The following is a 14,651-nucleotide window of genomic DNA, read 5'->3' on the forward strand; positions in this document are numbered from 1 at the left end:
TCGAGACTCGATAAAATACATCGAAATTGATCCTCGCAAATAATGCCAAGTTCCCGGCACACCTGGATGTACCTCGATTAATAATTCGTGGCAAGGAATGGAAAGTTTGATAATAATATTGGTATAATTTTGGTACACGTATCATAATTGAGCGGGGCTTATCGACGGGAAAATGGCCTCGAAATGTACCACTAGATTTCTGTCATTCTGAAATAGGTCATAGGAAAATCGGTAGAGCTAACACCTACTGCATTCCGTTACCAATTAATGGCACTAGGCTCGGATGGACTTTTCGCGAATTTAAGCCAATCGTGCTCTGAACACTACTCCCCATGAAGTATAGTGTCAACCCTAGCATGACATTCCTGCTTATATAGATAATCATGGGATCACGAGAGGTGACTATGTACAACGAGTGGAGATAGCGGCCCGAAGTTAAGACCCAACAAAATGTAGCAAGAAGCCCACACATATGAAGTAGGTGCCAAAAGTGGTCACCACCTCGACAAAGCCAACCAGTCAACAACAGCACGACCAGGAGAAAAACAGCAGCTGCAACCTCAACAACAGGAGGTCCAGCAGAAGCAGCGAAAGCAGGAGGGCAGCGCCTGATTGAAAATACCAAGCTTGCCGAGAGTAGCGATAGCTAAAAAACTGGTAGACGAACTGCAGAACTTTGTCCGCAAAAGGAGTAATGTGCACAAGGACATCAAGACACTGATCCTGAAGATACAAGGAAACCTCGGATTGGCCGTTTGAGCAGAAACCGGAAGTAACCAAAAAAGAGTTTTTTTTTCGATTATAGAGTTTTTAACCTTAAGGTCATTCGCCTCTTCGGATTAGAAAAATTTCTAACCCTATGTGCGGGGTCGGGCCTCGAACCCAGATACGCAGCGTACTAGGTAATCGATTTACCAACTACGCTACGTCCACCCCTGAAAAAAAGTTGTTGATGGCCAAGAAGTCCTTGGAAATAAGGCAAACAGTGGTACGTGGATAAAAAAAAACATTAAATGGGAAGTCGTCGGCAGCGTAAAACGGAAGGCGAACAACAAGGATAGATCCGAAAAGCGAAAGCTCTTCAAGGGACGAAACAAAGGTGAAGCACTCATAGTCAATGCTAAAGATGACTCGTACGCAATGCGGATAAACCCCGTACTTAAGGAACTGGGCTCAGACGTTAAGAAAGTCAGGCGCCCGCACCGGAGAGATGATCTTGGAATTGAACAAGGATCTGAAGTCCAACAGCTCTACTTATAAGAAGCTCACCGAGAAAGTTACGAATACAGCGGTGGATGTGAGAGTCCTGTACCCGGAGGCAACCATCCAATGTAAGGACCTGGTTGAAATATCCTCGGAAGAAGAGCTAAGAGAAGCTCTGAAAGAACAGTGCGAGTTTGGAGAAGTGCAGGTAACGGTCCGAATGAGGAAGGGACATTTCGGTACGCAAGCGGCTTCGGTTAGGTTTCCAGTCAAAGCAGCAAACAAAGCACCAAAAACCGGGAAGATCAAAGTTGGATGGTCCGTATATCCACTGAGTGTCTCTCAGCGACCGGAAGTGTACTTCAAGTGTCAAGAGCTCGGCCACCTGGCAAGAAACTGAAGTGGACCTGACAGGAGCAAATTATACAAAAGGAGCGTGAAAGAAGGCCACAAGTCAAAAGACTGCCGAGAGGCTCCGGCATGTCTGATCTGTGCAAACGAAGATAGTAATAACCACGTTACACGATGTTTGGTGACTGAAACGAGGTCACCGCAGTGGAGGTAACACAAATCAACCTCAACCACTGCGGCACAGCATAACACTTGCTGCGACAATCTGTAGCGGAGTCTAACTGCGATGTAGCTATCATTTCGGAGCCATACCGTATCCTGGCCAGCGATTGAAACTGGATATCAGATAACGCAAAATCAGCAGCGATTCGGACGACGGGGTGATATCCATTTCAGGAAGTGGTTTATCGTGCAGACGAAGTTTTTTAATCGCCAAAATCAATGGAGTCTTCTTTTGCAGCTGCTACGCACTTCCGCGATAGACGACCGATCGATTCACAGAAATATTCGACAAGCTGACAGAAGAGCTTATCGATCGGAGACCTGTCGTTATAGCCAGCGATTTCAACGCTTGGTCAGTAGAATGGGGCAGCCGCTTTACCAACTCAAAAGGGAGTAGTCTACTCGAGGCCTTTGCAAAGCTGAACGCCGTGAACGACGACATTCAGTTATTGACGTTACCTTTACGCAGCCCCGGGCTGGTAGGAAGTTTGAATTGTAGAGTGTGCGGGAAGTACACCCACAGCGACCACCAAGCGATCCGGTACACTATCGGAAGTAACAGACAGTCGGAAGCGCGTGTGACCCAGTCAAACGAGCGGAGGTGGAAAACAACGAAATTCGACAACAAAATCTTAGTTGAAGCGTCGAGGCGTAAGGGATAGTGATATGTTCTCCAGTGCAGATGAAGTTATAACGGCATTAGCAAGAGCGTGCAATGCAACCATGACAAGTTAAACTAAGGTACAGTCGCCGCCCAGCCTTCTGGTGGAACTCCACGATTGCCGACCTACGTGTATGTTGCCAGGAGGAAAATGCATAGAACCCCCAACGTCACTGAAAGAGCTGCTCTAAGACCAGCGTATAAGGCGACAAGAGCCACACTTAACAAGGAAATGAAGCTCAGTAAGAAAGCCTGCCTAGATGAGCTTCACCACAACGCCAATTCAAGTCCGTGGGGTGACGCATATGGAGTTGGCATAGCGAAGATAAGAGGACCGGCAGTACCACCGGATAGGTGCTCGGAAATGATGAGAGTCATCGTAGAAGCGTTATAGGCTCAGTATGACTACGATGAAGAAACACGGGTAACCAACATGGAACTGATAGTGACGGCAAACATCTTGAGAATCAAGAAGGTCCCGGGACTTGACGGTATCCCCAATGTGGCTCTGAAAACAGCGGACCTAACGAAGCCGGATATGTTTAGGACCGCGTTGCTAAAGTATATCGAAAATGGTAACTTCCTCGACATCTGGGAGATACAGTCGGCAAGGTGCTTGAATGAGTAATTCATAACAGGCTTACAACTTACACGACAGGAGAGAGTAGCCTATCTAATATGCAGTTCGGTTTCCGGAATGGTAGACCCACTGTGGACGCCATACGAACGGCCATGGAAACTATGGAGGCTACGCAGAAGCAAAAGAGAAGAGGAAACTATTATTGCGAAGTGGTTACACTGGAACGCCTTCAATAGCGCTAGTTGGGTTGCAATCGCCGATTCGCTGCACAGACTAGGAGCTCCCGGGTACTTCTCTAAGATTCTGAAGAGCTACTTTCAGAACTGGCAACTGATCTATGAAACTTATGCCGAAAAAGAAGTGTAACCGTACCAACGGGCATTCCACAGAGTTCCATACTCGGCCCAACTCTTTAGAATGATATGTACGACGAAGGGCTGAAGCTGAGCCTCCACAGGGGCGTGAAAATTGCCGGTTTTGCGGAGGACGCGACGTGGTGCTCCTAGTGATAGGCGAAGTACTAGAGGAAGTAGATGTACTCGCAACGTAGGTAATAGATGTTGTGGAAGACTGGATGCGAGAGAAGAAGCTGGCGTTAGCTCACCACAAAACCACGATGGTTTTGATAAGCAACTGAAAGGCAGTGCAGCAGGTGAGAATTGCGGTCGGAGAGTGTATCATCAACTCTAAGCAGGAACTCTAAACAACTAAGAGTGATCTTAGACGATCGGCTAAGCTTTAGTAGCCATATCGACCACGCATGCGGGAGGGCCGTAAAAGTGATCTTGGCACTATCTCGAATCATGCCCAACAATTTGGCGATCAGCATCAGTAAAAAGCCACTACTGGCGAGTTTCCCCACATCGGTGTTCAGATATGCAGGACCTGCAAGGACACTGCAGACGAAGAGGAACATCTTGGTTGAACAGCGTGTTCAGGCTGATGGCCACGCAGGTATCTAGCGCGTATCGAACTATCTCGGCAGAGGCAATCTACGTGATCTCATAAACCTTTTACTCGAACCATAAAACTTCCATGGAACGGTTCCCATAAACCTTCCACTCAAAGAAGATAGCGAGTGTTAGAGAAAATTCCTTAAACAATCCCGAGCTGATACCTTAAGCAAGTGGAAACATCAGTGGGATAACGCTGTAAACAGTAGATGGATCAATAAATTAATTCCATGCCTGTCGGTGTGGATGAATAGAGCGTACGGTGAAGTGAACTTTCACATGACACGGTTCGTGTACGGTCATAGCTGTTCCGAGAAGTATTTGAATAGGTTCGGCCATGCGAGTTCGTCGTTCTGCATCGCATGCGCATAGAAGAGATGCCTGAGAACGTGGTCTTTCACTGCCCGCAATTCGAACCCGAGCATAACAAAACTATTACACTGCAACCGGAATCACCGGACCAACCTTGGCATTCGACAAGTTTGCCTGTTGAAGAGAGATAAAGGAGACCAGCGGGCGCCATCGAAATAGGCTAGATCTACAGTCGGGGACTAGACTGAGCGTCACGTATCGCCGACGATAGGTCGTCGGGGCACCTGAGAACCGGAAGCTATCTGCCCCCCAGAATCGCAGGCTTGACCTCGGCATCTAACCGACTATCTGGTGTTTCGTTATCGTTACTGCGATATGGAGGTTCCGCCTCTGAAAACTAAGCGGAACCGCGAAAATCTGAACCGGGAGTTCCGGCTGATGGCCGTATGAGTGGCGAGCGTGTACAGAACAATACCATCGGAGGCATTATGCGTTCCAGCCGGGACGATCCCCATCCGCATCATCCTGGCGGAGGATATCGAGTGCTACAAGTGGAGTAACACTAGAAATGTGAGGAAGATGGTCAAAATCGATTCGATAGTGAGGTGGCAGCAGGAATGGGACAATACGGAGAAGGGAAGGTGGGCCTACCGGCCCATTCCAGGTGAACTTTCACCTGAGACAGCTCCTGTGGGCTACGGCTACTTCTCGAAATATCTTTATCGGTTCAGGCACGCAACGTTACCATTGTGCCCGGAACGCCCAAGAGATACCGGAGCATGTGGTCTGTGAATGCTCGAGGCTCGAAGCAACGCCGAACATCAACCCGGATAATGATACAGAATGACAAGTGTCTTAACCCTTTCATGCCCAACTTTTTCCTAGTGCATGTAGGGTTTAAAACTATTTTTCCCTGAAAACGGAGAGATCAAAAAACACGAAAAGCCTTTTTTCATGAAGATAGGTGCTTCCCTTGCAGTGCTAGAAGCTGCTCAATTTTTACCTTCCAATGTTCAATACAATTCTCCTAGAATATTTCCATTAGTCCAATTGCCTGGAAAATGTAGCCAAACACAGTCAAAATTGATAAGTTTCATCAGTTTTCAAAAATATTGTACGATATCGAAGATATATGAAAAATTCATTTTCCGTCGTCAACGTAAACTGTCCCTGGCAGCACTGCTCCATCGGAATCCAATCAGACTAACTGCAATAACTTCAGTTGTAGAGCTGTTCCTTGTAACTGTTAATGCTCAAATAATAAGCAATAATCAAATTTCTTAGTCTTACTTGTTTTGTGAGCAAAGATTGTGTCAATCTAAAGTTATAGCTGTTTAAAAACGTTGTTGTCCACGAACAACATATGCATTAATGGGTTAAACATGTAGAACGCGTGGGCAAAATGGTGACGCAGATTATGACCGACTTACAGCGGAAATGGCGTGAGAAACAGCGAACAACGGTTTCGGGAGAGCAATCACTGCCGGGAAACTCTCAATCGTAGCTGGTTAGATCCACCGCCGGGGACTAGTCGAGTAGAGTGCGACAGAGCACCGGGTATGGGTTGTCGGGGCGAACCGGGCTCCACGCTCCACCCGAATCGCAGGACCGACCACGGCACCCTACCGGTTGGCCAGATAGAAATATAGCGAAAAACAAAGAATCGGGAGAGATTTTTTCGGCAGGGTCCGTCGGTTTAAGCTAGATTAACAGCTGAGGACTAGACTCAGTAGACCGCGACGAGACCCACTAGTCGCAGGTTGTCGGGGCATCAACGAACCGGGCGCCCATCTCCACCGGAATTAACGAACTGAGCTCAACACCTGACTGGTTGGTTCGGTTTCGGGAGAACTTCTCTCGCCGGGGAACTCTCCGTCGGAGTAGGCAAGGTTCATCGTCGTAGTTCGTAAACAAGTCGGGAGCTCAACGAGTAAGTGGTACTAAATGGCACAAGGGAGCCGAAGGGCTCAGTGAATTAGACAGTCTGAAGTTTGCCACCCTGATTGTCCTCTTAGGGGAAGAGTACTAATTTTCAAGCGACAGCTAACTTTTCTACTGCCATACCCTGCTGAATAGTTGGATAGGAGTGTGTGCTGTACACATAAAAAAGTAATGTCATAAGGTAGGCCCGGGAAGGAATCAGGTTCCTTTGAAGAGTAGTTGTTTGTGGTAAAACATCAAAGTGTCACTCAATAACTTTAAATAAGCGAACTCATATATCGTTAATCCTGTTTTTATTGGACGGGCTGCCTAGCCAAAGTAAGTTGTATTTTTGTGCTCGGATTCTGCTCATCAGTAGATAACAGACTTACTGGGCGCAATTCGCTCCCTAGAGAGATTCAGCACAGTTTAAAATTGCTTCATTGGGTACCAAGTAAAGCAATTAACAACATATTTCACTGGTAATTAATGACTTGCCTTAAACCTTAAAATATTAACATGGAGTGATGAGTTTGTTATCTTATTTGATGAGATCATAGAAATTTGGTATTTAGTGACTTAATTACAGAATTTGCGTTTCGATTTCGTCTCATCAGAATCCGACACTAACTTGGCGACAGGACTAAGCTAAAGCCGAATTGAGGCTAGCTCTAAAAACGAAAACAATCTTTGTGTTTTTTAAGCAAATTCCTTGTCCTGATGCCCCGCAAGAAAAGGAATTCTGATGAAGCTGATGAGAATTAATGAAATCGAAATATGGTTTGGCTTTGCAAGCCACTATATTTAAAATAGCGTAGTGGTATTTGATGGTTAAAGTTTTATCTTAAATTCTGGAGAGAATGAAGAGTTGTCTATACATTCTGTAAAATATTGAGCGAAAACTTTTTAATTAGGAATACATCTATCTAAGGTTAAATGAGGTTTTCGAATAAAATTCATTTTAGGGGGTTTGAAATAAACTCGGCATGCTTACCTAGAATTCACATCATCGAACATTCCCGTGGCTTGAATGAAGTATGGGCAGATCACCGTCGTAAAAACACCATGCGCTCCCATATACTCCAACTCTATCCGCAAAGCCTCGTCGAAACCAACCTAAAATAAGCAATGACACCAAAAAACATAACAGAGACAATTCACGGCAAGAACACAGCTCGCATTATGATGAGATGCCGGATGCAAAACCTACCGCCGCGAATTTGCTCGAACAGTAGTCCACCAGTTTGGAGATGCCGACGTGACCCGCAAGGGAAGCGATCGTCACAATGTGGCCATGATCGCGCTCCAACATCGACGGCAGGAAGGCCTTTGTCGTCTATCGTGGAAAACAGAAACGGAATGCGGAAAAAAAGGTTGAATGATCCACGAAGCTTTTAGGTTTACGAAAACAAAAGTGATAACAACAGACTGGATTTCTTGAACGTAATTCGAATCTTATTATAATTCATCAAGCGATTCGGGAAGAATTTTTGTATTCTTCGCTCACATAAGCCTCCGTCCAGACGAAAGAAGCACACGTGGAATATTAATCAGACTGATTATTTTTTCGACGATTATCGACCAGCTAAGATCAAAAGTGAGTGCAGGCACGTAAAAAAGCTACTTCAACCTGTCATTACTCGAAACGACTGGATTACTCACCGTGTCGGTAACTACGGCCGAATAAAAAACAGATAACTTCAAGAAACCCAGCCTGGAATTACACAGTCATCGGATGTGGTAAATTCAACCGACCCGGAAAGTACTTACCCAAAAGTGCGCAATAATGTTCACGTTGAAGGAACGCTCGATTAGATGGTCAGGGGTGTCGAGTAGTGTTCGGCCCGAAACAACGCCCGCGTTGTTGAACAACAGCGATACCTAGAGGTGTAGAGGGGTAGAGAACGTAGAAGGCAAAAAAAATTAATTCAAGTTTGGCTGAAGTCGGTCTAACAAAAGCTCTATAAGTATGCGATAAAAAAGGAAGCTAAGGACTCTGCCTGGTATGATGTCTTGAAGGTAAGAAAAAAACTTGTAAATTGAAGCAGCAAAGCATGATCCCCTATCAGCCATTTAGATATTTTCTTATGACTGGTTTTGGTTCCTGACATAACAATATTTCCTTACTTTTTACCATCAATGCCTTATTTGGTTAACGTACTAATTGCCTAAGTGATTTTTTTTCCTGAATTCAACGTAATCAATAACTTATAATCACACTCCGATACATTCCTAGCTGAGTATGAAATGGAAATTGAAAATACATCGCAAAGTCAGGGGGCGAAGTGTTAGCAGAAGGGTCAATTTTAATTTATACGAGCTGGAAGCCGGTAATGAAGAAATTATGGCTAAAATGGAAACATTGATGACCAAGCAATATTATTTAATTTCAGGCACAAAAACAACCTTCTCTCCATCTGGTGGCGGGCGAAGGTCACTCATCCGACCAATGGATTAAGCACGTACGTCGCATCATTACCTTTTAAAATCTGGGTACTCGTGAGTCACCCGTACAATTAACCGCAACGGATCAAGAACAAAAACTTATTTCATAATTACCCAATTAGAAAATGGCTCTCGATGTGACCCAGAGAGACGAATTATATTACAATTAGATGAATTATACATTGTACTGTAAAAAGTTTGTTGTGTGAGGTTGGATTATTATTTTATTCGTGTATTTGACACGGCTCATAGCGGTAGCTTAAAAGAGCCATCAATTTTCATTATTTTTTCAATATGTAAAAATATAAATAAAATCAAATATTATTGATTATCCGTTGGATCTCGTGCACGCAACTTTTCATTGCGCGCAGATACCATTTTCCGTGGCGGAGAACCGTTTCCCTGCTCGCCTACTGCCCAATTCTTTTCTGTCTTTCACGTCAAAGTCATTATCGTTAAAGCTGGCTGAGTGCTCGCGATTAGATATTTTCTCCTGCTTCTTGCAATTACGGGCGACCAGTGTAAATTTGCCGTCATTGTTATTGACTTCCTCACCCATTGTTACTTACGAATGATTTAGGGGTGTTGGATACTTCCTTTGCGGTTGTCATTATGGTCTGAACAGCTGTCACAAATTTGGCCACCGTTTGTGGTTTGGGTATTGGTATACATGAGTTGAGAATCGGTTTGGATGCATCTTCCGCCTAAGGTTGTCCATGGTTTGCTGTCTGATTACAGTATTTGCACGTATTTTCATCAGTTTTGAGTTTTATAGTCAAGTAGGAGAGAAAAGCTCTTTCGACCCAGGCGCCTAGCCAGGATTTTGTTTCGGTAGGGGCTTGAAAATCATTTCATAAATCTTTCATTCTGATCTGGTAAAATTTTGAGAAGTTCCTTATGAAAACAATTCCAAATGTAAGACAATAAAAAATAAAGCCCTAAAAACATGTTCTTTTCCACAAGAAAAGCTATAGTACATCCACGGATTATTTATGTTGAATTTGATTTTTATTATTTATTTCCAAGTTACAATTTACTCTCGTTACAACAACAGTTATTCAATGGTTTAAACCATTTATATGCTAAGCGAATATGACAATCCTTGACGGAGCAAGAAAATGCCAGCAGTTCCAAACTACACGTTTGCAAGGTGTTGAAGACGCTAAATCGAAATGAGTAGAAAAATATGTTTAGAATGTTCGAACGAAGAGAATGACGAAATTTGCGCTAAAAATTCTGACTTAGCAGGCGAATTGTAGATGCGCAGAAACGGTTCAATTTATATTTTCTTGATCTGGTGTCTTGCCACTATTACCAGTTCTATGGCGTCATGCTTACACAATTTTTCGGTATATTATATTTAAATGACACTATTTTCAAGGCTGGCCCTGGCCTGGCAAATCAGAGCCTCGACCAGAAAAGATTTTTGATGATTAATAGGATTAAAATATATATTTCAACGATTTAATCAACTAAAGGAAACTGCCAAGAATTTAATCTGATAAAGAAAAATTGTCCACGAATCGAAAGAAAATCACTAACACTGATTACTAATCTTCTAAATTGTATTATTGATGACACCATCAAAATAACTAGCAACTACAAATATGAATAAGCTCAATAATTTCAGCATCTCTTGTTTTCGACACATGAAAGGGAATACATCGGACTTACTTCCCTATTCCGGAAGAGTAAGTAAGGTGTAAGGCCAACTTTCCATGGCGATTTCGGTTACACTTTCTAAGTCAATTCGTCACTTCGTTTAACAAATATGTTGACACTAATCTGCTCCTCTGGTTGGTTTTTTGAATAAAAGTAATACACTCTAATTTTTCCGCAATATGTTCGACTACTTTATCAAAGCTGTAGTGTCTGTTTGATTACAGGTTCATTTTACCACAATTTGAGAAACAGTTTAAATTATAACTGTTGCACCTAACGCATCAAAGTCTTGCGGATAACGTAAAAAATGAGAGGATCAGAGCGGAATTCTGAAAGCACTCGAGTTGAGTGTATAGAAAAGATAGAAGAAGTGCTCGTGAGTCGTTTTCAATTGATTGATTTTTTTCTCTCTATTGACTTATAGATTCAACCAGTTACAACATTTTAGCCGCTCTTCGTGATATCCTACTGATGTTTGTTCACTGTATCGTCTCCAGGGATACCAGGTACATTTTTTCAAATGTTTTCGCATTTCAGAAAAAAAAATTCTTCATTTGTCTTAACCTTGAGCCAGAATTCTATCAGAAATCAGTCAGACATGCGAAAAATTGTATTAGCAATGAAAACCACATCTGCACAACATTTCAAATGTCTTCAAATCTGGCATCGCTGATCGTCACGTTGTTTTCAAACTTACATAGACATTAATTGGAAACCATCTCCTGCTGGTTGCTAGATTATGTTGATTATGATTGATTGACTAATATGTGGTTTAGCATCAATTGACATCCAATGGAAAGTAAAGATAAAATCACGACAGTTAGTCCTACGCCTACTTTGCACATTTCTGCGTATCAGCGAGGTTAGTAGTATACGAGTGCATATAATTCGTAGATATATAAACATCTCAGTAAAACCGCTGTTCTATTACTTTTTGGTTTGTTTACTTGTACAAGTTTTTCTTGCTTATTGTTCGATTGTTAAAAATATCACGGTTTTCCGGATTAACAGTGTTTTTAGTACGGAACGCATTCCCTGCATAAACATGCAATTGAGTGTTAATAAAATTACTATTGCATTACACTGGCACGAAACAAAAACTGTTTAACCCATAGCCCCTTCCTCCCTCTGGCTACGTGCCTGTTTTTACCCGCATTTTCACAATAAGAACACCATTAGGAATACTCAGAAAAAAGTTTTTCCAAGTATCTGGTGCAACGGATTCGATTTCTTTGTATTGCGATATGCACTTTGCAATTAGTTCAGTAGGGGTACGCGGTGATAAGTCATGTAAGCTTACCTCTATATAGTCATTTTCTATATATACGGAAATCTTAATTCCAACGTTGACACTTTCAACCACGGTTTTAAGTTATTCTGCAAAACGAAACGTTCAGCTTATGCTAACGTGTTGAACGATATTAATACTGCCTTGCGGAGATGATGATACTGAAGATAGGTGACTTGCTTGCGCAAAAGCTGCATTTTCACTTTCAGAAGTTATTCCACTCGGTTGTATTGAACAAAATTTAAAGTTAACGACCGCTGCGTTGGGTCGGAGCAAAGCTTTTTCGTAAACTGTACTCAAGATGGTAAGAATGAATACAGTGTTTCCTTGGTTCTCGAGACAATGCACAATAGATCGAGAGGCTGTTAGCTGTCGTTCGCCTGGCTCGTCTGACTCAGGCAGAAGTAGAAAGTGAACTATGTGGGGTTGGCAGAAGGTAATTAATTTTTAGATAGTAATTCTGACAACTGAAAACAGTTAAGGGGTTATATATAAAGTTGGAACTTAAAAAATCGTATTTTTTATTGAATAATCTTAAAATTTCATCCAGATCGGAGCACTAGATTTCAAACTACAGCCGTTCGCAGCGCGCTGGTTATTCTGCGTATGAGGTTACAAAAACTTAAAACGCAATTATCTCGGAACTAAGTTGTTTGAAAAGTACCGTTGCGGTGAACGTAATATTTCAAAAACTATTCATCCGATTTTTTTTAATTGTTTGTATTTACATTTTCGTGTAATTGAACGGTTCCTTTTTCATCCAAGAAATTTTGATTCTTTGTTTAAAATTTTGAACACCACAAAACTCAATTACCATGTTTTTTGCAGGAATTTTTTTTATTGGAAAGCCGATCCATTCAAGTACACCACAACACATTTTTCTTCCATAATTATTTTACTTTTTTGGTTTCAGTTGAGCGGTTCGGCTTGGAGAGCGTTCACCGCAAGCCTCTGCCAAAAACACGCTTCGGGGGATAACTCCGCCAACCTTCAATATATTTTTTAATTCAACTTATTTTCTCGAACTTCGATAGCACGACCAACGAGCTGTCTTTTGCTTTTTCAAATAAAATTTGCATAAAACGCTTTAGAAAAATCACGAGCTTAGCTCACTTTTTCGCCACAACTTTGTATATAACCCCTTAATATTTTTGCAGGCATATTGAAAAATCCTCAATATTCGAAATATTTCCGAGTTCTTTACAAAATAAAGCAATTAACGTACACAGTCACGCTTTTACATTAGAAAAACAATACCGTAAACAAACCCTGTAAAACGCTATTCTGGTGAAGATATTTATTTTTTAGAACTTCAGTATGCTGATACTACCAATTTATTTTGCTGTTGAACGTACGCTGTAGTTTTTGTTTCAAAAAATTACAATTTTTCCATCAAAATTACAAGGTTTTCTGATAACAATACTAAATTTGGAAAATTTAAGTTAATATGCTATTTCAGGTCATAATTTTCCGGACAAGTTCGTTTTACATAATTATAGAGATTCATAGTATTTCTTCAGGTAAGAGATACGGACATTAACATGCACGCAAACAAAGAATCCGTTACAGTTTCAGTTTTAGCTAGTGGATCAAACAGTTTTACCCCAGCCAAGATGAAAAAAAACTGTCCGCGTTCAGCACAAAAACTGGAAACCACTCAGACTGAAACCACTTAGCAACATCCAACAAGTCATATGAATTCAGGAAACGCACGTCCATAATTGTATAAATAACACAGCTTGGCATTCTATTTCCTTCATCTGTAATTGAATTCACTCAGATGCTAGTTTGGAAAGTAGCAATTTTACTACTTTGCCAGAGGGTGATCAGTATCGAGAAAACCCGGAAACACCATTTGATCGTGGGGGAGGTTGACAATTACTAATTTACATTGGCATCTCTCATGCTCATACCTACATGCTAACGCGAAATAGCTACGTACTAAGTGGGATCTTAACATGAAAAGGTCACCTGGAACGTGTGCATTGTGTACGTTCTCTAATTATCTGCGAGCAAAAAAATGTGTTCCCATATGTTCGTGCCTAACAAGTATTGTTTTTTTTTTACTTTATCAGCTTTGATGGTACATATGGCTAACTAGCTTGACTGTCAGTTGCTGATTTTTTTTTGCGTTTTCTCAGTACGTTTATTTTTCACGGTTCGTGACTTTTTTGCGCGTGGCTCATTAGTTGAATTTTGTTTCGGTACCAGGTAAATAATTAAATTCTTCCATTTTATAGTTGCGCGTACATCAGATAGTGTGAGTTTTGATGGTACCGAGGTAAGGTACAAGTCTTTCAACCCAAGCCCCAACCGGGAAGGTTTTTCATTGCTGGTAAGAAAATTACACTAGTCCTGCAATTGTCGGAAGAAATGGTGCCACATTCCGTGAGCAGATGCGAATTTCACTTACCTCCCCAACTTCCTCTCGCACCATGTCGGCACATTTGTAGACCTCTTCTCTGTTTGAAATGTCCACTTTATATCCCTTGCAGAAGCCACCCACTGAATGAACTATTTTCACCGTTTCATCGATACCTGGAAGTTGGAATGAAAATAAAAGAATACATTGTTAGTCCTCACTTGTTCAAGATTGCGTCAAAATGCGTCATTTTCGTCACACCTATGACACGTGTGAGTGCGACTTTTGTTTACATTTATAGTAAAAACTCGCAACATAGTCAATCGATCTTCGTAATATTTGAGAGATTAATACAGAATAGATAGAAGCATCAATTGTATTCTTTGAATTGTTTATATAATTTATAAGTTTCAAGATATTCAACTTCAAACTTTAAAAATTGTTTTTCTCGAAATGTGCTGAATGGCGCTTGTCATAAGATAGCACAACATCGATGAAATATTAGTTGCTCCTGGACCACCTATTATTTTGGTTTGGTTAGGTTTGTTTAATCCCGTTTATTAGCTTTTTGACTCGATTTAATCAGTCTCATATGAAAATATGTTTGATGTCTTAGAGATGCAATATATGCAAAAAAAAATTTAATAAGAGAAATTTATATTTATATTTTATATCTAGAGACTATAGAAGAA

General features: G+C 41.5%; 1 protein-coding gene across 4 annotated transcripts in view; it reads right to left on the reverse strand.

Moving 5' to 3' along the window:
• The window catches only part of LOC131678798 (short-chain dehydrogenase/reductase family 16C member 6), a 74,891-nt gene that overhangs the window by 1,529 nt on the left and 58,711 nt on the right, over positions 1–14,651 (reverse strand). For all 4 annotated transcript variants that reach the window (XM_058959118.1, XM_058959121.1, XM_058959119.1 and 1 more), the window contains 4 exons: positions 14,011–14,135; positions 7,973–8,083; positions 7,413–7,538; positions 7,197–7,318 (listed from right to left, as the gene is read on the reverse strand). In XM_058959118.1, coding sequence (XP_058815101.1) covers positions 7,197–7,318; positions 7,413–7,538; positions 7,973–8,083; positions 14,011–14,135 — 484 coding nt within the window. The remainder of the gene's footprint in view (positions 1–7,196; positions 7,319–7,412; positions 7,539–7,972; positions 8,084–14,010; positions 14,136–14,651) is intronic.

This window comes from Topomyia yanbarensis, chromosome 2 (genome assembly GCF_030247195.1).
Source record: "Topomyia yanbarensis strain Yona2022 chromosome 2, ASM3024719v1, whole genome shotgun sequence".
NCBI classification, from domain to species: Eukaryota; Metazoa; Arthropoda; class Insecta; order Diptera; family Culicidae; genus Topomyia; species Topomyia yanbarensis.